Source organism: Myodes glareolus, chromosome 26 (genome assembly GCF_982192425.1).
Source record: "Myodes glareolus chromosome 26, mMyoGla1.1, whole genome shotgun sequence".
Classification (NCBI taxonomy): domain Eukaryota; kingdom Metazoa; phylum Chordata; class Mammalia; order Rodentia; family Cricetidae; genus Myodes; species Myodes glareolus.
This window is the reverse complement of record NC_142051.1, coordinates 40,783,685-40,803,681: the sequence shown is the minus strand read 5'-3', so window position 1 is coordinate 40,803,681 and position 19,997 is coordinate 40,783,685. Positions and strand designations below refer to the sequence as shown.

The following is a 19,997-nucleotide window of genomic DNA, read 5'->3' as shown; positions in this document are numbered from 1 at the left end:
AGCCTTTGTCAGGGGGGGGTGGCTACCCTCGGAGCTGCCTGCCTTGCCCTGGGGCTGAGTGCCCTTATTATACCCACGTCAGCCACCCTAGCGTCTGCAGAGCCTCGGGCGGGCAGGCCTGGGAGTCACAGCTGAGTCATGTGATCTGAGACTGCTACCCCAGAGAACAGTTACCACAGTGTTATCAGAGATCGGCCAGAGCAACAGATGTCAAAGATACCGGCTTCACTTCAAACCGGTTTCCTTTCCTTGGTCTTCGCCAGTGATAACTGTTTGCCCTCCTTCATGTAGATGCAATCACGGGCTGTTTCCGTGGAAAGTATTTGTGAAGTTTGTAGTTCTATTGTTTGTTTGTTTGTTTGTTTTTCGAGACAGGGTTTCTCTGTAGCTTTGGAGCCTGTCCTGGAACTAGCATTAAGGTGACCAGTCTCAGGAAGAAGCAGGTTCCAGAGCCTCAGTAGAGGCTTTGTGGCTCCCCTAGCTAGACCTGCAACAGACAGCAAGACCAAAATGGAGGAGAGAGGTGTGTTTGTGGGCCCCTCTCCTTGCTAACCCAGTGAGTGAGCACACAGAGGGCAGGAAGTCCTTCCCATGTAAGGTAAGACCTCAGGTTTGGCAAGTGTCAAATACCTAAAGGGCATCCTTCCAAGACCACTCCTACCACCCTGCTTAGAGCAGTCACTTAGTCATCCCTATTGAGACCAAACCCAGGCCACTTTCATTTAGATGGGTTGCTAACTCCTCCCATAGCCTCTGGAGGTCTTAGCCTCTGACTCTCAGGGTGTGTATGGCGGAATGCAGATTGGGTCCGGGCCCAATAACAGGTGATTCCCTGCTGGTTCTGTGTCCTGTGTGCGACCCACTTCTCCTACAGGGCACACCCATGTTTGGCTCCAACTAGGGAGTGTGAGCTGCTTCCCAGGTATGGACTCCCACCTCCCCCTGAGAATAGAGAGCTGACAGCCCTTGGTGTGGCTCAGATGTGCGGCAGGGGTGGCTTTGAGCAGTGGTGAGTTGTGTTGGTGTTGGTGACTGACCCCTGAGTCTTTTCCCTGGGTTGGGAAGTTGGGAGTGCTTTCTGTCCTAGTCCAGGATAAGGTCGATCAGCAGTTACAGAAGGCCAGCCGCTACCTCTGGGCTATCGCCTTTGCCTCCTTATGCCGTGATGGGGGTGAATTTCTCTCCACTCTGCAGGGAATTTGGTCTTTTGATCCATGACTTCTCTGGCCCTGGAATGTGGGTTCTTGGATTTGGTCCTTCCAAAGAAATGCGTATTTTTATGTGCCCAGCAGTTTCTCAGGGCAGCTAGCCTGCTCAGGAGATAAAAGTTAACTTCCCATTTTGTACTTAGCCACCTGAGGTCAGAGATGGCATCTCTGAAACCTTAAAACTCCGCTTAAAACATCCACAGGATGCCCGGCTCATTCATTCTGTTAGGAAAATGCTTAGCCAGGCCCCTGGGGCACAACAGTCAACGAGGAGGCGTGGTTCCTGCCTACGAGGAGTCTGTACAGTGGGGGCACTAAATGCTACTTCATCACCACTGTGGGTGTTGCTGCAAAGACATAGAGGGCGTGGTGGGCAACACCAGCAGCGAGAATAGATTCCTCAGGTGGCCTAGGTCAGGGTAGCTTTCTTGATGCTGTGTAAGTCCATTGGAGAACCAGCAGCACTCAGCAGGGGACAGAGGAGGCCAGGGCTGTTCCAGCTGGTGGTGATCTTTCCCCCAAGGGATGTTTCACAACATCTGGAGACATTCTAGATCATCCTAGCCGGGCATCAAATGAAGAAGTGCTATTGACTTTAATGTGTAAAGACCAAGTCTCGGCGGAGGGTGTCCAGGTTGAATGAAGTCCACAGAGCACGAGGTTGAGGTGAAACAGCAGCTCGTTTATTGTTCTGCTGGGGCTAGCTTTTATACCATGGCACCAAATGGGGAGGGGGCTGCGAAGGGACTGTCACCTGACCCAAGGAGGGACTGTCACTTGACCACAGTAGGGGTCAAGGACTGATCATGTGCATTCAACCTTCACCTGTTCCCAGTAGGGACTGTCACCTGACCCCAGCAGGGATCAAGGAATAATCACGTACACTCAAACTTCCTCATCCAACTCCAGGAGCAGAGGGAAGTTATGATTCTCTGCAGATAAGCACTTCAAATGGGGGCAGGGAAATATAACTCAGGGTAGCAATTCCCACAGAATTCTGTTAATATACAGGACAATCCCCCACAGCAATGACCATGCCAGTGGTGCTGATGTTGAGAAACTACCACTTCTCACCAATGAAGCGGAGTAAAGGCCTTGATGTCGGGAGAACAATTAAAAGGGTAAATGAAGGGGCCGATGAGATGGGCCAGTGAGTAAAGGTGCGTGCCAGTCACCAAGTCTGGTGACCTGAGTTTGAGTCCCAGGACCTGTGTAGTAGACGTAGAGAACAGATTCCTGATCCCTACAAGTTGTCCTCTGTCATCTACATACATGCCGGAGAATTTATGTGTCCCTGCCGTACACAAAATAAACCAAGACCCTTGTGGCGGGAGATAGAAAGGAAGACAGAGCTGATACAGAGGTGATGGGTGTCGTTGTGGGGACCTTCCCCCTGCACCTGGTACCCTTAAAGGTTGTTATGTACCGGCTTTTAGTAATTGAGGCCCAGGGACACTGCTAAATGATGATATCCCTCTCTTGACAGAAAAACTTGTAGGGCGCCACATCAGAGGTACAGGAACGGAGAAACCCTGCGTATGTGCGACTGCAGGCAGAGTAGTCTGCGGGAGTCTTGGATTAGGTTGGAGGAAGGGCGTAGAGACATGGGTAGAATGGGAACACTTAGGGGCCCAACCGTCTGTTCATCTGTTTGCCGGCCGCTCCACCAACATCTTGATCCACAAGTGTAAGTAAAATCGTGGGCTGGCGCTCCCCACCCCTAGTGGCAGATGTTCCGTGAGCCCCTGCTGAAGGACCGCTGTGAGCATCAGAGCTTGTTTTTGTTCATTGATTGTGCCGGCTGGTTTTGTGTCAACTTGACACAAGCTAGAGTCTTCGGAGAGCAGAGAACCTCAACTGAGAAAATGCCTCCATAGGATCTGGCCATAAGGCATTTTCTTAATTAGTGATTGATGCAGAGGGCTCACCCATTTCTGTGTGGTGCCATCCATCCCTGGGCTGGTGGTCCTGGGTTCTGTAAGAAAGCAGGCTGAGTAAGCCATGGGGAGCAAGCCAGCAAGCAGCACCCCTCCATGGCCTCTGCATCAGCTCCTGCCTCCAGGTTCCTATCCTGCTTGAGTTCCTGTCCTTACTTCCTTCTGTGATGAACAGTGCTGTGGGAGTGTAAATCCTTTCCTTCCCGACTTGCTTTGGTCGTGGTGTTCTGCCACGGTAATAGAAACCCTAACCAAGACACTGACTGTGGCTGAGCCTGGTGAGGACAGGTGGGTTAAATGAGGCGTCAGATGTCTGTGAGGCACCTTGCGAAGTGCCCAGTGACAAGCATCCAATAAACACTAATTAAATGCCATATGTCCGCTTCGGGAGCTCTCCTGGCTGTGATGCCCACGTAGGCAGAAGTGAGAGGCCGGCTCGCTCAGATGATGCTTGTCTGTGCCATCGATGGTCCCCGGAGACAGCAGAAAAGCACCCAAGGATTGCCCTGGTGTGCTGTGGTGTGTTAATGGGCTAGCCGAGGGGCAAGTACTTTATTATTATGCCTTGCACTTTATAATCACCGTGTAGAGGTCTTCCGTCCTTCCTTCTAGAATGTAGCAAACCAGTGTTTGTAATAGATGATGCATCTTCCCAGGATCCTTTTTTTTTTCATTTCTCTAGTCTTGGGACAGTTTGTTCCAGTCCTGTGGTGCAGATGGCAGCGTCTGTAGCGGGTGATCAGTCAGCTCGTGGGTGATTCATACATGCAGCACATTCAGCGGGAAGAAAGGATCTTAGAGACCTCCTACGGACTAAGTCTCATCAAGATGGAGGGAGTCGCATTCTGTGATCAAGCAGAAAACTCTATGATTTAAAATCAAACAGAAAAAAGGAAAGGAAGCAGGCTGAGGGAGCCATGGAAGCAGGCCAATAAGCAGCTCTCCCCCTCCATGGCCTCTGCATCAGGAGGTTCCTGCCCTACTCGAGTTCCTGACCTGACTTCCTTTGATGAAGAAACTGTACCCTCATTTTTCATTAATTTTAAATTACATTTTTACTGTGTGTGTTGTGTCTACATGCGTGTGTGCCGTGCCGTGTCTGTGGAAAACGGAGGACAACCTGCAGGAGTCGGGTGTCTGCTTCATCTGAGAATTTTAGTCACAGTAGGGACAATAAGAACGTAAACTTCTTGTGTAATCTTGGCCATTTCCAGCAGTGGGGGTGGGGGGATAGTTCTGGGTCACTGGATGCCTGCTGTGTTAGGTAAACATCAGCCTCAGAAGTGGTGAATGGCTGTATTCATTAGCATATTTTACAAGCCAGCTGCGGAGAAACCTGAGGGGGCAGCCTGAGCAAAGCCAGCATCAGGTGACACAGGCTCAACCCCTATGGCCAACGAGGGGGGGCGCCTGTGTCATCATAGCTGCTGTCACGTCCCAGGGACTCAGTGAGGTGCAGCTTGGCTTTGGCTGCCATCTTGTAAAAGTTGCCCGGCAACTGATTGTGAATGCCGTGATTATTCAAATAGAACTCTAGAAATAGAAAACTCAGGACGCAGGGAGATGGCCCAGCCAGCGCAGTACTCACTCCGCAAGCCCGAGAACCTGAGCTTTTCCACTTAGCACCTGCATTAAAGATGAGTGTCGAAGCATGGTTCCCCAGTCCCTGGACTGGAGAGAGATGGGGACAGGTGGACCCCGGAGCTCGGCGGCTGTCCAGTCCAGCAGAATCGGCGGGCTCCAGGCCTAATGAGAGACTCTGCCTCAAAAGCTTAAGATAGAGAGCAATTGAGGGAGATATCCCGTGTTGATCATTGATCTCCACACATATTTGCACAGATGCGTACACACACCACACACGCAGAAACATTTCTACCTGTTAAAACAGGCCTCCTTCTAATGGTATTTGTACTTTTTAAAACTAGTAACATTGTATGGTATGTCGGATTATTTTTATAAAGAATATTGCAGTTCACCTAATCTTAGACTTTACCAACCAATCTCCCTGATGGCAGAGAAAAGCATCCTGAGGAAACTGGCCTAGACCGGTGGTTCTCAACCTTCCTAATGCTGAGACCCTTTAACACAGTTCCTCTTGTGGTGGTGACCCCAACCATAAGGTTATTCCATTGCTACCTCATAACTATAACGTTGCTACTGTTATGAACTGTAATGTAAATATGACCTCCAAAGGGGTCACAATCCACAGGTTGAGAACTGCTGGTTTAGGGGCGGTGTCTGAAGGAAAAGCTTCAAGTGGCAAATCTGGCATTTTATCTGTAAAAAGTGACATTAATTTTCATATAATTTTTTATAGGACAAATTCAACTGGTCTGTTTGGTTTTAGTTTTTATTTAATTTTCTTTTATGTGCGCTGGTGTTTTGTGTGCAGTCAGGCCTGTGTAAGGGTGTTGAATCCTTTGGAACTGTAGTTATAGGCAGATGCCGTGTGGGGTGCTGGGGATTAAACCCTGGTCCTCTGAAAGAGCAGCCCTTAACAGTTGAGCCGTATCTCTAGCCCCTCTGTATCAGGTTTTAATTAGCGTTAGTGCCATATAATATTCTAAGTATCTCGCCATTACAATCATGAAGGTTCCAGAAGCTGTGCCCCATTTAATAAGCTGTCTAACATGCCTGGCTAGCACAGGAGAAAAGGTAAAATAAGGAACAAGGCTAGGACTGTAGCAGTGACTCAGCATTTAAGAATACTGGCTATTCTTCCAGGGGACCTAGGTTCGATTCCCAGCACCCATGTAACAGCTTCCAACTGTCTGTGACTCCGGGCACAAGGGATCTGATGCCCTGTCCTGGCCTCCACAGGCACTACATGCATGTGGTGTTCAGACAGACATGCAGGCAAAAAGAAATAATATTTTTTTAAAGATAAAGACAACAAAGCTATCAATCAGGCATGGAACACTGCAGACAGTGGCGACTAGTTTCTAAGTCAACAGTCAAGGCACACTAGGGCAGAGAAGGGAGTGAGCGTCTGGATTGAACTGGGGGGTCAGAGATTGTTTTACTAATACGCCAGAGCGCCCTGAAGCTGGCGAAGTTGGATTTTCTGGTGTGAGCCAACACACGGAGGGAACATAAAACTTATCACCTGGGCTTCCCTTGGTGCAGCTGTGTGCCCTCTCTCCCACCTGCTGCGTCTCCTGGGCAACCCACTAGCCACGAGCTGTTGCTGGGTCCTAACGTCCTCCTCGGGGAGGGGGGTGAAAAAGCACAATGTCAATGACCACAGACGGTGGGAGTCGGGTGGAAGGCTTACAGCAGACTCATGTGTTTAATAACAGGGAAAACACTTAATACTCTCCCAGCACCCAAGCAGTCTGATCAGTGCCTCTTGCTAGGTGCCCCGGAAATACCGCTTGGTAGTTCCTTCTGGTTAGGCACAGAGGGGACCTTTGGCAGCTCCAGGCAGACTCCAGGTTGGCTCCTTTCGGTCTGATGGGCCTTAACTCCCCACAACAGACAATTTTCCTAGCTTAATTTTTTTTGGTGATTTGTTTTTCAAAACACAACTAGCGGTCGTCCCGTGGCAGACGGCACAGAGCTAGCGACGGCGAATTGCTGTGTTGGCGCTCAGTGAACTGATTCTCCTGCAGCCAGCCGACGCTCTTGCTTCACAGTGCAGATGGCATTATAACTCGGGTTCGGTTCTGCGTGATGCAAAGATGGAGGGCAGCTTTGTGCATGTTTAACTTTATTCACCGGTGACAGCAGGACCCTGGATCTCGCCAGCCCTTGTCATTGTACCTGTTCCTCTTGTCATCCAATGGCCACCATCTCTTTACGTGCTGCAGGAGAAGTCCCAGAAGCCAACAGCCGCCCTGAATCCTCTTTCTCTCCCTCACTCCTCCATCAGTCTACTATTAGAACCCGCCGACGTGTGCTGTGCTCTCTGGCTGCTCTTCGGAAAGGCTCTGCTTGTTAACACTGCAGACCTCGCTTCCTGAGGGAAGCCGTTCTCAGTGATTTTTCCTAGAAGGGGTTGGCATCCCTTCCTCTGTGCAGCTGGCATGGCAGTCAACTTCCGTTCGAAAATCGATTGTAGATTGTAGAGAGATGTTGGCCAGAGAGCACGGAGTTTGGCGAGGAGGAGTAAATTTGGAGATGTCTGGTACAGCTTTGTGACTGTGATTAATAGTACATTTGATACATGGACATTATCATGTACATATTCATGGACATGATATACAGATGATACATTTGATGCTTAAAAATTGCCGAGGGCTGGCAAGACGGCTCAGCAGCTAGAGCCCTGAGTTTGCTTCAGGGACCCACGTGGCAGGAGAGGACTGACCCCCACGGGCTGTCCTCTCATCTCCACATTCTTGCTACACGCAAAATTTTAAACCGTCATAAGTTGTTCAGTGAATTCACCCTGAATGTTCTCATCACAGGGATATGTCAGATGGCAGATGCATAAGTTAGTTTGATTTGATCACAGTGTATGCAGATACCGAGGCGCAGTGTATGTCGTAAGTATGTATGATTTTTGTCTGCCAGTGACACATTTATGACGCCATGGAAAACAACCAGCCAACATAGTTCCTTTAAGCTGGGGCTCTTAGCTTATTCTTTGAAGCCTGCAGTTATGTGCAGATGTTTGTAGATAAATGCATTAAATGAGGACATTGGTATGTGGTACTTGTGCGGGGTCTGAGTGAAGGAGGCAGTAAAGGTAGGCAAAGACCAGATCTTGGAGCATCAGAAGACCATGAAAACAGATGGCCGTGTGTTATGGCACACAGCCTCCATGTACCAGCTCTGCTCAAAGAGGTCAGCTGCACAGCTGGCCTCAATCAACCTGCCCCAAATACACTCTTCCAACTTGGCTGCCGTTACCTCTCTCTCACCCCCCTCGAGACCCCGTTCAAACATCACTTTCTTTAAAATTTTGTATTCCCAGACCCCATCCCAAGTCCCGTGAGCTCCTAAGTCTTCTCAGATGTCTAAGCCACAACTGTAGCTTGTGTACTGGCCTGAGCAGGGTGTCTGGTGGGAGGCAGGCATAGAGTACACGGGCGCTCTGGACTGCTTACCTGGTTCTGCAGCAGTTGCTGACGTGAACTGACTTTTGTATTGAACTCTTGGTTTTTGATACCCAGAAAGCATTGGTGTTTTTCTCTTTTTTTTTCTAGGTGGTTCTGGAATGGAGCCGGGATCAATACCATGTTTTGTTTGATTCCTACAGAGACAATATTGCTGGGAAATCCTTTCAGAATCGGTGAGAGTTATTTTGTAGCTTACCTGTTATGTGAATTTAAACAGTAAGCTGTGGATTCCTTCATGTTTTAAATATGGTGGTCGTTTAAAGAGATCTGGCCAGACTGCTTATGTCTGCACGAAACACGTCTCTCGCCTACAAGGGAATAAGAAATAATCTATTTTTTGAGGCAAATGTGTGTGGCCAGGAACATGGATTCGTATTGTGCGAAGTCATGTGTTCCTGTGTGGAAATGGGTTCATGAATCATGAAGTCTTTATAGTTATGTAGCAGATGGCAACGTCAGGAAAGTGGGTTCCAGCAGATTGGGGGGGATCTCTGCCACAGGTTCTGATGATGTCATTCCTAACTTTTGGATTGGTGGAAGCTAGTGGTTTGTTAATACATTTGAGTGTCTCTCACTTGGTGGTGGCAAGGACCTCCGCTCTGACATCCAAGTGAGCACTGAATGTCTATGAAAGATATTAAAAATTAGCCCAAGCGAATGTGGCTGTGTATCTGCAGCGTTCTAACTCTCTGTAATCAGATGTAAAACTTTAATAGAGGTGTGCCTTTGTTCTGGGAATCTCAGTTCACATGCGTATGGTCTTGTATATTTCAGAACAAATACACCCACTTGTAGAAACCATCTAGTTTACCCTGTTTTGTAGATGAAAATTTTTGATCTCTAAGAAATGATCTTGCTGTAGACGGTGGTGGCGCACACCTTTAATCCCAGCACTCGGGAGGCAGAGGCAGGTGGATCTCTGTGAGTTCGAGGCCAGCCTGGTCTACAGAATGAGTTCCAGGATAGATTCCAGAGCTACAGAGAAACCCTGTCTTGGGTGGGGGAAATAATCTTGCTTGCAGGTCGAGTGGACTGAGTTGTAAGGACTCGTTTTCTCTGTCCAGCTCTGTTAGGTCCAGAAGCTTTCATCCCTCACAGGAAGATAGGTTGCCACTACACAGCCCGCTGTGAGCACTGGCCAGCTTAGTAGCACTCTGTCCACGCAGCCACTCCCATGGTGACTGCTGGGCTGGAGCTGGCACCTGGTCATCACATGTTGCTGCCCCTGAGGTACCCACGGCCTCCGTGCTGGGTTCTCCTCAGCTTTGGTGAAGCCTCCTGGTGAAATGCTTTCTTTATTCTTACCCTCAGAGATTTTTCTCTTTCATAAGCCAGGCTTCAGAATAGAAGCAACCCCCCACCCCCTTATCCTGTGTCTCTTCTGACAGACAAAATGAATCCCGTAGGTCTTTTTATTTTATTTTATTCTTTTGGAGACGAGGTCTCTCACTGAACGTGGTGCTTGCTGGTTTGGCTTGCCTGGCTGGCAGGTGAATGCCAGGTTTGCTCACCAGCGGTAGCACCTGTTTCCACCTCCTGAGATAACAGGTGTGTTGCCGCGGCTCGGTATTTACATAGGTGCCGGGCACCCGAGCCGCCGCAGCTCCGGCCCGAGCTTTCACTTTTTGCTTTGGTCTCCACACTGTCAATGGTGTCCCCTTTACAGAGATCGGCTCTCTCGGATTTTACCTGCTCTAGACATGGAGTTGTGTGTATCTGTGTTAGCAGTGAGTAGGGAGGCAGACAGCGTGTAATCAAAGCGAAGGACAGCCATCCCGTGGGGTCTTCAAAACAGCAGTTTTCAGACACTCAGGCTTCCCAAGGCCTTGGGTTCTATGAAATACAAGATCTTCCTCTAACACGTTTGTGTCTTATTTGTTTTTAAAAAATTATGCATCAATGAGTGGAGTAAAAGCAATAGTGTGTGGGATTGCTCACACCCTAACCTTTCATCCCTGCATTACTTAAAGGGAACAGACAGGATGGTTCTGTTTATCAATGCTCAGGATAAGGCAGTGATGGTTGTTAGCCTGTTACATGTTGATCCTTGAGGATACATCTTTTTAATACTTGTGGGTCATGACCCCTTGGGGGGGTCGCATATCAGATATCCTGCCGATCAGATATTTACTATTCATAACAGTAGCAAATGACAGTTATAAAGTAGAAATTTTATGGTTGGGGTCAGCACAACGTGAGGAACTATATGAAAGGGTTGCAGCGTTAAGAAGGCTGAGAACCACTGTCCTAGATGATGCTCATGTAAACAACATGGTAGTTGCTCACATAAAAACCTTGGGGCCATTGAGTCACAAGTTCAACTAGCCATCTCTTTTTTTATTATTCTTCTGTGTACTTATTCTTCGTGTCTTTCACATCAGGCCTCTCCATCCCATTCATTTCCCTGTCCCTTCATATCCACCCTCTGCCCTTGCAACATCCCTCCCAAAATAAAAGAAAATAAATAAAGCTTAAGAGGGAAAAGAAAAAGAAGGGAAAAAAAATCTAGTCATGGAAGCTGCAGTGTGATACAGTGAGTCACACAGTAAACCGTTTTGTCTATACATCTTTACTTACAAGTGTTCATTGCAGAGAGTCATTGTTTGTTTCGAGGCCTCTGGTTTCTGCTACACTATCGATGCTGGGCCCTCACTGGAAACCTCTCTTTAGTATCCTTTTGTTGCCCTGTGCTGTGGAGATCCTGAAGCTTTGGATCGGCTGACTGGTCCCTTCACACGCTGCTGGAGATTACAGATGGGGTGGATGTTGGGGTGGGCCAACTCATAACCCTGGTTATGGGCCTGGGTAGTTGTAGGATTGATCAGCCTGTCAGCTCTTCCCTGTCCTCACCACCAGGGAGTGCTCTCCTGCATTGTCCTGGCAAGTTCTCCCAGTGATAGCAAGGGATGGGGCCATCAACAGGACATCTTTTTCATGGTAACTCTTGTTGCTTGATAGGACAATCAAGACTGGGATTCCTTAGATTTATTTATCAATTTGTTTGTTTATTTGTTTATTCGTATATTTATTTATTTGTCAATGAATATGGTCTTGTCATTTCAAGGAAAGCAAGTAACAGTATTTGTTGGTAATGGTAACATTTGAATTTTCGGGCGTCTAGACCTTGCTTCCAGCATGGTGACAGTATCAGCATCACAATGCTTTTGTGATTAGGTTTGGCCTCATCTCCCAAGTCACGGTTAACTGTTAACATTACGTAAGAAGATTAATAGAATGTGTTAACATTTGGCAGATCCATATGACTATTCAAGCTGTTGTCTTCCAGGGTGTGGTGCTACAGAATCTTGCATTAGGGACTGAGCCGTTCAAAGTGCAAGAAAGGTCAATGGGTTTGAATGAGAAAGTCCTAGAAGTTCCTTGTGTGTTTTCAGATTCCGCACTGCAGCTAGCCCTGAAGTCACTGTGACTGATGTTGTGTTAGTGTCAGAGGAGAATAGAAACTCTTGTCTGAAAGGCTATTAGAAGATGCCCCACCCCCATGTCTGTGAGTGGACATTTCCTTCAAAACCCTTTCCCCTTTGGTTGCTGTAAGATGAGCATAGGAGAGATTGTCAGAATTGCAGTAGATGTTGCTGCTGCTGTTGCCTAGAGAATGGAGTTTCTGGGTTTTTTAGAGATGGATCTGTTGGTAAAGTGCTTGCAAGCAAGTGCAAGAACCCTGAGTGATCCCCAGCACCCAGGTCAAATAGCCAGGTACATACCTGGGAACCCCAGGGCAAGGGAGGTGGGGAGGAACAGAGGTGGCTCTGGCTGGCCTGGAATTTGCTGTGTCAACCAGGCTAGCCTCAAAAACAAGGGATCCTCTATCTCCTGAGTGCTGGGATTAAAGATGTGCACCACCACACCCAGCTCCCTAAAGAATTTGTTGTTGTTGTTTTAAATCTTGGTTATTTTTTTATTTTTTTATTTTATTTTATTTTTATTTTTTAAAAAGAAAGCAAACATTTTTTTTTTTCATTTTACACACCAATCCCAGTTCTCTCTCTCTCCTCCCATCCCTTCCCCCTGTCCCACCCCCCATCCATTCCTCAGATAGGGTAGGGCCCATTGCTTTGGGGAAGCAGATCTCACCTTGTAGCCCAGTCTTGCCTTCATCCTTGCTTTCAGAATCTCGCCTCAGCCTCCCAAGTGCTAGGATTGCAAGCTAAAATCCTTGTGACTAACGTTCCTACTTTTGTAGACTGCACCAAGCGATGCAATATTTAATGAAAGCTTCTAATCTCTTGTTAGTTTTTGTGCAGTTTTTATTAGTGTCATTTGCTCTGAATAAAAAGGAAATCCTAGTCTCTGTGGTAGTCACAAGCAAATATTTCCACTTACTGCTACTGATTTCCAGGCAGCCATTCATTCTAGGGCTCCATTTCATTACGCATAAAACGTGGGTATTAAATTGTGTGTCAATCCTAACTGTTTTAGTTCTGTGGTTTGTCCGCCCCCTTCCCCCGTAAATGACTCTAAAGTTTACCTTAAATAGCGTCTTATATACAAATTGTTTCACTTTTGTTCCGAGTCCCAGGCTTCCTTCTCATCTGGAAACCCAGATCATGGTCTAGCGGTCAGAGCTGAAGGCTCAGACTCATCCCGGCCACGCCTGGCGGAAAAACAACCGACTCATGACCATGAGCTGGTCACGCGGTCTTTCAGGGGTTTAAATCCAGCCCGTGAGTTAAGCTGGGCCTGTGATAACGGGCTCATGTGAAGAGAGCAAGTGTATGAATGACTTAGGGATTTGAGTTGCTTTCTTCAGCTGAGCGTTTACCTGGGTCTCTTGATTCTATTAAAACCCATTAAGAATAAGTCATTGCTTTGCCAGGAAAGCTTCAGAATATACGTTCCCACTTCCATCCTTTCCCACGTTTTCTTCGGAAACTATATCGACTCAAGCAGGTTTCTTTTTTTTCCCTCAATATCATTATTTTTATTTTATACTTTTAGGGTGTAAATGCTTGTCTTGCAAGCCTGACCACTCAGTTCAGTTGCCCGGAAGTCGTGTAAGAGTCAGACGCGGTGCTGTGTCTGCAGTCCCAGGATACCCCGGAGTGGAGATGGGAGGCAGACGCGGTGTTGTGTCTGCAGTCCCAGGATACCCCGGAGTGGAGATGGGAGGCAGACGCGGTGTTGTGTCTGCAGTCCCAGGGTACCCCGGAGTGGAGATGGGAGGCAGACGCGGTGTTGTGTCTGCAGTCCCAGGGTACCCCGGAGTGGAGATGGGAGTCAGACGCGGTGTTGTGTCTGCAGTCCCAGGATACCCCGGAGTGGAGATGGGAGTCAGACGCGGTGTTGTGTCTGTGGTCCCAGGATGCCCCGGAGTGGAGATGGGAGGCAGACGCAGTGTTGTGTCTGTAGTCCCAGGATACCCCGGAGTGGAGATGGGAGGCAGACGCGGTGCTGTGTCTGTAGTCCCAGGATACCCCGGAGTGGAGATGGGAGGCAGACGCGGTGCTGTGTCTGTAGTCCCAGGATACCCCGGAGTGGAGATGGGAGGCAGACGCGGTGCTGTGTCTGTAGTCCCAGGATACCCCGGAGTGGAGATGGGAGGCAGACGCGGTGTTGTGTCTGTAGTCCCAGGACACCCCGGAGTGGAGATGGGAGGCAGACGCGGTGTTGTGTCTGTAGTCCCAGGACACCCCGGAGTGGAGATGGGAGTCAGACGCGGTGCTGTGTCTGTAGTCCCAGGATACCCCGGAAGTCATGTAAGAGTCAGACGCAGTGTTGTGTCTGTAGTCCCAGGATACCCCGGAGTGGAGATGGGAGGCAGAGGCAGGAGAATCAGAGCAGCCAGCCTGGGGTACACAGTCACAGAGAGACAAATCCTGTCTCAAACTCGGTGGATGAGTGAGAACTGAGTCCTCGGAGTTGTCCCCTGCCCTTCGCACATGGCCGCATGCCCTCACTGCTACAAAGAATCTAGTTCCCACCCAACACAGCACAGTACACACATACACACCAAAACAAGGAATTTTAGTCTGAATAAAGGCCACTAGGGAGGCTGGGCGTTAGAGTGGCCTTGAATAATTTGTATATGGGTATACTGAGTCAGATATTAATGGGAAACACACACATATGCTGAAGACATCGTAGTTATTGGGGCTGGAGAGGCAGCTCAGTGGTTAAGAGCACCGATTACTCTTCCAGAAGATGGGGGTTTGATTTCTAGCATCTGAATGGCAGCTCACACTTGTCTGTAACTTCATTTCCGTGGGATCCAGTGCCCCTTTCTAGTCTCTGCAGGCACTGGGCACATAGGTCACATAGACATAGAAATAGGCCAAACATCCATATACATTATAGTAATAGTAGTAATAATAATAAAATTTTTAGTCAAATTATTTATCTAACTAATATGTATTGGCCCAGTCGTACAGGCACTAGTCTAGACCCTAGGCAAACAGTGGTGAACAAGGTAAGCTCATTGACTGGAAGTGCAGTAGGGAAAAAGGAAGTTCAGTTCCAGGGGCAGCTGTTGTCAGAGTATAGCCTCCCAGATTGGCAGTGTCAGCACTAGCCGAGAACCTCTTAGAAAAGAGCATTCTGAGGTCCCACTTTAGACCCGTGCACTTAGAAACTCCATTTCAAAGTCCTCCAGGCAGCTGCCAGCTACTGCTTGAGAACTATTGCAAGGCATGTGCAGGAAAAACCTGGGGCGGGGGGGGGGGGGGGAAGCGTTTGAATATTGTTGTGGTGGGGAGAGAGCCTGGAGATGGAGGAGAGAGAATGAATGGCCAGCAAAGCAGGACACAGGAGGCAGAGTTCTGCTGCCCCAGATGCTGTCTGTCTCGAGGAAGGTGTGCACACCTAGTAAAAGTTAGTACAGTGTACTAAGAATCCCTTCAATCCCTTCAAACTGGGCGGTGATGGTGCATGCCTTTAATCCCAGCACTCAGCAGGAGAGGCAGGGGGCGGGGGGGGGGGGGGGGGGGGAGGGGGGGATTCCGTGAGTTCAGGCCAGCCAGGGCGACACAGAGAAACCCTGCTGCTGTGGGATAATAATTTAGCTAGGCAGAGATATGTTACATTTGTTTATGCTGTGGGATCCCACTTTAATTGTGAAAAGATGTGTTGCTTTTGTTTGCGCTGCATTGTTTAACTTCGTAAAGATGTGTTTGCTGTATTTGTTTCACCTTGCCCGCCTAAGGCACCTGAACCGTGGGCGGGAGAGGGATAGGCAGGGCCGCTGCACAGAAGAAGTCAGAGAACTAGACACAAGAAGAAGTCAGAGAACTAGACACAAGAGAAGACTACAGGGACACGCCCCCTCCAGGCAGCCAGACTGAGAAGCAGTGAAAGTGAGATACCCAGAAGGAAGGAAAAGTAAAAAACCCCTAGGCCAAGGTAGATACAGAGAAACAGGAGCGTTTGAGACTAGTGTTATCTCTGTGTCCAGTGCTGTGGGAGAGCCCTGCTGTGAGTTCTCCTCCGAGGAGGAAGTGCTTCCTGCAAGTTCTTAACCCTAACGGGAGGGTCGGCAAGCAGATGCCCTGAGAAGGACAGTGGTGAAGCCCAGATTGTACCTGGAACAGTGGTGACTCTTCACTCGGCTGCCACACACGCATGCTCATTTTCCCGACAAAGCTGTGGGACCTTGTTACCTTTCTGATCTCCATTTCTGGTTGGGTTCTTCCGTTTCCTTGGTCTCCTCCTTTCTTGGATAAACCAGAGGCATGCGTGTCTCAGGGCACACCAGAGCGCCTTTCCCGAGTGTGTCAGGGCACAGCTTCTGAGCAGGAGGGCGGAGGCTCTGCTGGGCCAGGCTATCCTCTAGACTCCAACAATGTCCTATGTTTTACTCTGTAAGCTTCCGAGTCCTGCCCTTCTCTGGCCACGTGACCCGGCTGATCCTGCATTTGTGGAATACGTGAGCCACCGATTATCTCAACTGAGGTGTAAGACTTCGTCCTCTACTCCCAGATCATCATGACTCTCAGTCTGCTTGACATTTTCTTACTGTTGCAAAACATACCACAGCATGGGACTCGGCATTTTAACCATTTCTGAAGGGTATGTTTGAGAGTGGCAACAAAGGCCTCCACGATGTTGAGCGACTGTCGTGACCATCTAGTTCCAGAACTGCCATCATCCTCTCCTGATGACCAGGCTCCCCCTACTCCACTGGGACCCTCAGGCCTCTGTAGAGCCACTTCTGTCTCTCAGATTCTCCTCTGCTAATCTTTGATTATTGTTGCTGTTGTCGTTACTGTGTGTGTATGAGGGTGGGGGTGATGTGCCCAGTACACCTGTGGAGGTCAGAGGGTAACTCCGGGAGTTAGTTCTCTTTGCCTTCTCAGGGACTGAACTCGGTCTTAGGTTTGTGCAGCAAGCACTTTGAATTCACTGAGCCGTCTAGATAGCTCCCCACCAGAATCTCTTAAAAGGAAAGGTGTCAGTGGGGGTGCACGCCTTTAATCTCAGCACTCAGGAGGCAAAGGCAGGCGGTTCTCTGTGAGTTTGAGGCCAGCCTGGTCTACAGAGTGAGTTCCAGGACAGGTGTCAATCTCTTTCCAGGGAAGTTGTGAGGATCAAAGGATAGAGATTTCACGAGGTTCCTAACAATGCGGTTCGCAGAGGGTATTTAGTAGACACCCCTCTCCCAGCTGTGGCTGCAGGACAGCACACGGTTCTGTTGAATGGGTATGCCATAGCTGTCTAACCTTTTCGCTGACTTTCTATGATGATTTCTAAATTTAAACATGTTTTTGTTGGTTTGTTTCGATGTTGTTTTTTGGTTTTTTTTTTTTGTTTTGTTTTTTTTTTTGTTTTGAGACAGGGTTTCTCTTGTGGCCATGGCTATCCTGGAACTTGCTCTGTAGATCATGCTGGCCTCGAACTGAGATCCACCTGCCTCTGCTTCCCAAGTGCTGGGAGTAAGGGCGTGCACCATCACCACTTGGTTTAAATTTAAAATCTCAACTATAAGTTCTGTTATAATCCTTTCCCCGAATGTTCTGGAAAACCTACGTTAAGCTGGAGGACTTGTGGGTTTGCCCTAGGCTCTGTCTGCCCATGCCGATCGACGTGGTTTACACCTGGGTGAATGGCACAGACCTTGAACTGCTGAAGGAGCTCCAGCAGGTCCGAGAACAGCTGGAGGAAGAGCAGAAGGCGATGAGGTAAATCCGCTTACAAAGAAGTCCGTGTGTGCCGTGAGCTCGTGGCGGTGCACGTCAGAGGTGGGCAAGGTGATCACTCACAGCCAGCTCACGTTTCCCTCTCTTACCTGGAAGATTTGCTAAGCCCCGCCCCCCGCCCTACTCATTTCTTTATAAATGTCGCCAGTACTTTCCAGTTAGAGGTCCTCCGCACCATACACATCAATGCCTTCCCTCGGCCATAAGCGTTGTAACACTTCCTATTGGCAAATTGCTTCCAGTGAAGTCACCAAGAAAGGCGACATTGGAAACTCTGCCTTGTTCAGTCGGGGGCTAGCACCGGCTGATGCCTTTGTCACAAGCTGTGTTTGCTTTTTCTTAGGGAAATCCTGGGGAAGAACACAACAGAACCGACGAAGAAGAGGTAAGGGTTTGAGTTTCTTCTCAGGAATAAAGCGCGAAGGCCGGAAATGAAGCGTCAAGTCGTCACTTGTGGGCGCAGACGGTTTTGATTTGTATCTGCCCGTATTCGGCCCCACCCCTGCTCTTTTTGACACCCCAATTAAGTGCATCCATTAAAGAGAATTAGCAGTGCTAAGCAGCATGACTGAGTGAGCGCTCAGGGTTTTCCGTTCTCGCCAACCAAATCCTGCTTGCTTTTGGCAGCCCGGAGTACTCATTTATCTGTCTTGATGCATTGTCCTCTTGGCCTCTTCGAACTAATTATACCCTGTGTTTTGACTATAAAGTTTGTGCCCATCATCCATTTGTCCATTTGTAATCTCTCCTTATCTTTGTAAGCTGTCAGATTGTACATACTTAAGGACCTGGAAGGGGATTTAGCCCAATGACAAGAACCAGGTACATCTGCCTCGCTACATATATTGGTTTCAATCATGCTTGACTCTGATGAGGCCATGAAACAGCTCCGGTGGACAAGCAGAAACGTCTTCACGGCTTCTTTTCCACTTAGACTTTAAAGAGGTTGTCTGTGGAGGTGATCCTCTACCGTCTTTTTGCTTGTTTGTTTTTATTTTTTGAAGGAAGCTCTCACCTAGCCCTAGCTAGCCTTCACACTCACCGTGCAGCTGAGAATAGCCTTGATTTGTTCCTGCTGCCTCTTGCTCAAGTGCTGGATCGTAGGAGTGTGCGGCTGCACTCTGCTCACAGCTGTCAGCCGTAGCCTTAACTTACTGCTTTTTAACTCCTAATCGACACGGTATTTTCATGCTTCGTACCTCTCCGTATAGTGGGCAGGCACGGTATAAGTATATGTGTGCTATAAGTATATAGTGTGTATATAGTACCACACTGTGGCTCTGTTAGCTGTGAGGTCAAGTATGTTTGAGAGGGACAGATTTAATAGTGTTTGGATTAACACTCAGTCACCGTTTTCGAGGGGTGCTAAGTGAACAAATGGGGTGACAGTTGCTTCCTCTTGCACTTGTTTGATTGTAACATGAGGGGGGCCAGCTTATTTGTGTTTTTGTCCTGCCCAGTTCCCCCAGATGTTTAGTCCCAGAGAAAAATCACACTGAGATCTCTATAAGTTATAAAGCTAATTGGCCCATTAGGTCAGGCTTCTTACTGACTAACTCTCACATCTTGATTAACCCATTTTTTTGATCTATGTTAGCCATGTGGCTCAGTACCTTTTTCAGTGGGGTAGCTCACATCCTGCTGCTTCAGTGATCTGGGCAGGAGTGGGAGCAATCAACTTCCTCCTCCCCAGAATTCTCCTGCGCTATCTGTGATTCCCACTTTGTGAGCTTTCTAGCCATGTTCTGTGACTATGGCTTTTACTCGGGTAACCTCTGAAGGGTTGTCTTTCGTTCAGACAGAAAGCCCCCTACGTGTTGACACGAGAACCATGCTATCCTTGGCCTTTGTATCGTGAAATGTCCTGTGTTGTTCATATTGTTCTAACTGGGCTGGGTAAACTGCATCCAGTAACATGATACTATTAGCCAAAATCTCTTTCCAAATATGCTAACAAGGGGCTTCAATTGACTTACATATGACAAGCTTACTTTTTTGCCCCCCCAGACATGATTTCACTGACCTAGAATTCATAGTCGATTCTCTTACCTCATCCATCAAGTATGAGATGCCACACTTGAGTGATATATAATCTTATATACTACTCTTATAATTAATAGAAACTTGAACACTGTATGTTTAAAATGTATCTTATTTTTATTCCATACTTACTAACAACAATTTGGGCATTTTTGGGATGAACTAATTTATTATGGTATAAATTTTATAGATATGGGTTATAGGATTTCAAACCCCCTCCCCCGTCTATCAGTGGCCTCAAGCTTTTCCTTGGTGTGCTTGTCTCTGCAGCGAGAAGCAGCTGGAGTGTCTGCTCACGCACTGCATTAAGGTGCCCATGCTTGTTCTGGACCCACCCTTGCCAGCCAACAGCACCCTGAAAGACCTGCCATCTCTTTATCCATCTTTCCACGCCGCCAGCGACATGTTCAACGTTGCAAAACCGAAAAACCCTTCTACTAATGTGTCCGTTGTTGTTTTTGACGATACTAAAGATGGTAAGATTTTTTTTCCTATGTTTTTTTTTTAAAGGTTTATTATTTTGTGTGTATGAGTGTCTTCTGCATGTATGTCTGTACTCCTCATGTCTGGAGGCCAGAAGAGGGTGTTAGATCCCCTGGAAAT

The 19,997-nt window shown here is 48.1% G+C and overlaps 1 protein-coding gene across 2 annotated transcripts in view; it reads left to right on the top strand.

The window, feature by feature from the left end:
- Gnptab (N-acetylglucosamine-1-phosphate transferase subunits alpha and beta) overlaps positions 1–19,997 on the top strand; it is a 59,806-nt gene that overhangs the window by 7,921 nt on the left and 31,888 nt on the right. The window contains exons 2-5 of one of the 2 annotated variants that reach the window (XM_085683285.2): positions 8,296–8,381; positions 17,217–17,336; positions 17,698–17,739; positions 19,665–19,870. In XM_085683285.2, the coding sequence (XP_085539411.2) occupies positions 8,296–8,381; positions 17,217–17,336; positions 17,698–17,739; positions 19,665–19,870 (454 nt within the window). The remainder of the gene's footprint in view (positions 1–8,295; positions 8,382–17,216; positions 17,337–17,697; positions 17,740–19,664; positions 19,871–19,997) is intronic. The other variant, XM_085683286.2, reaches the window with a different exon arrangement.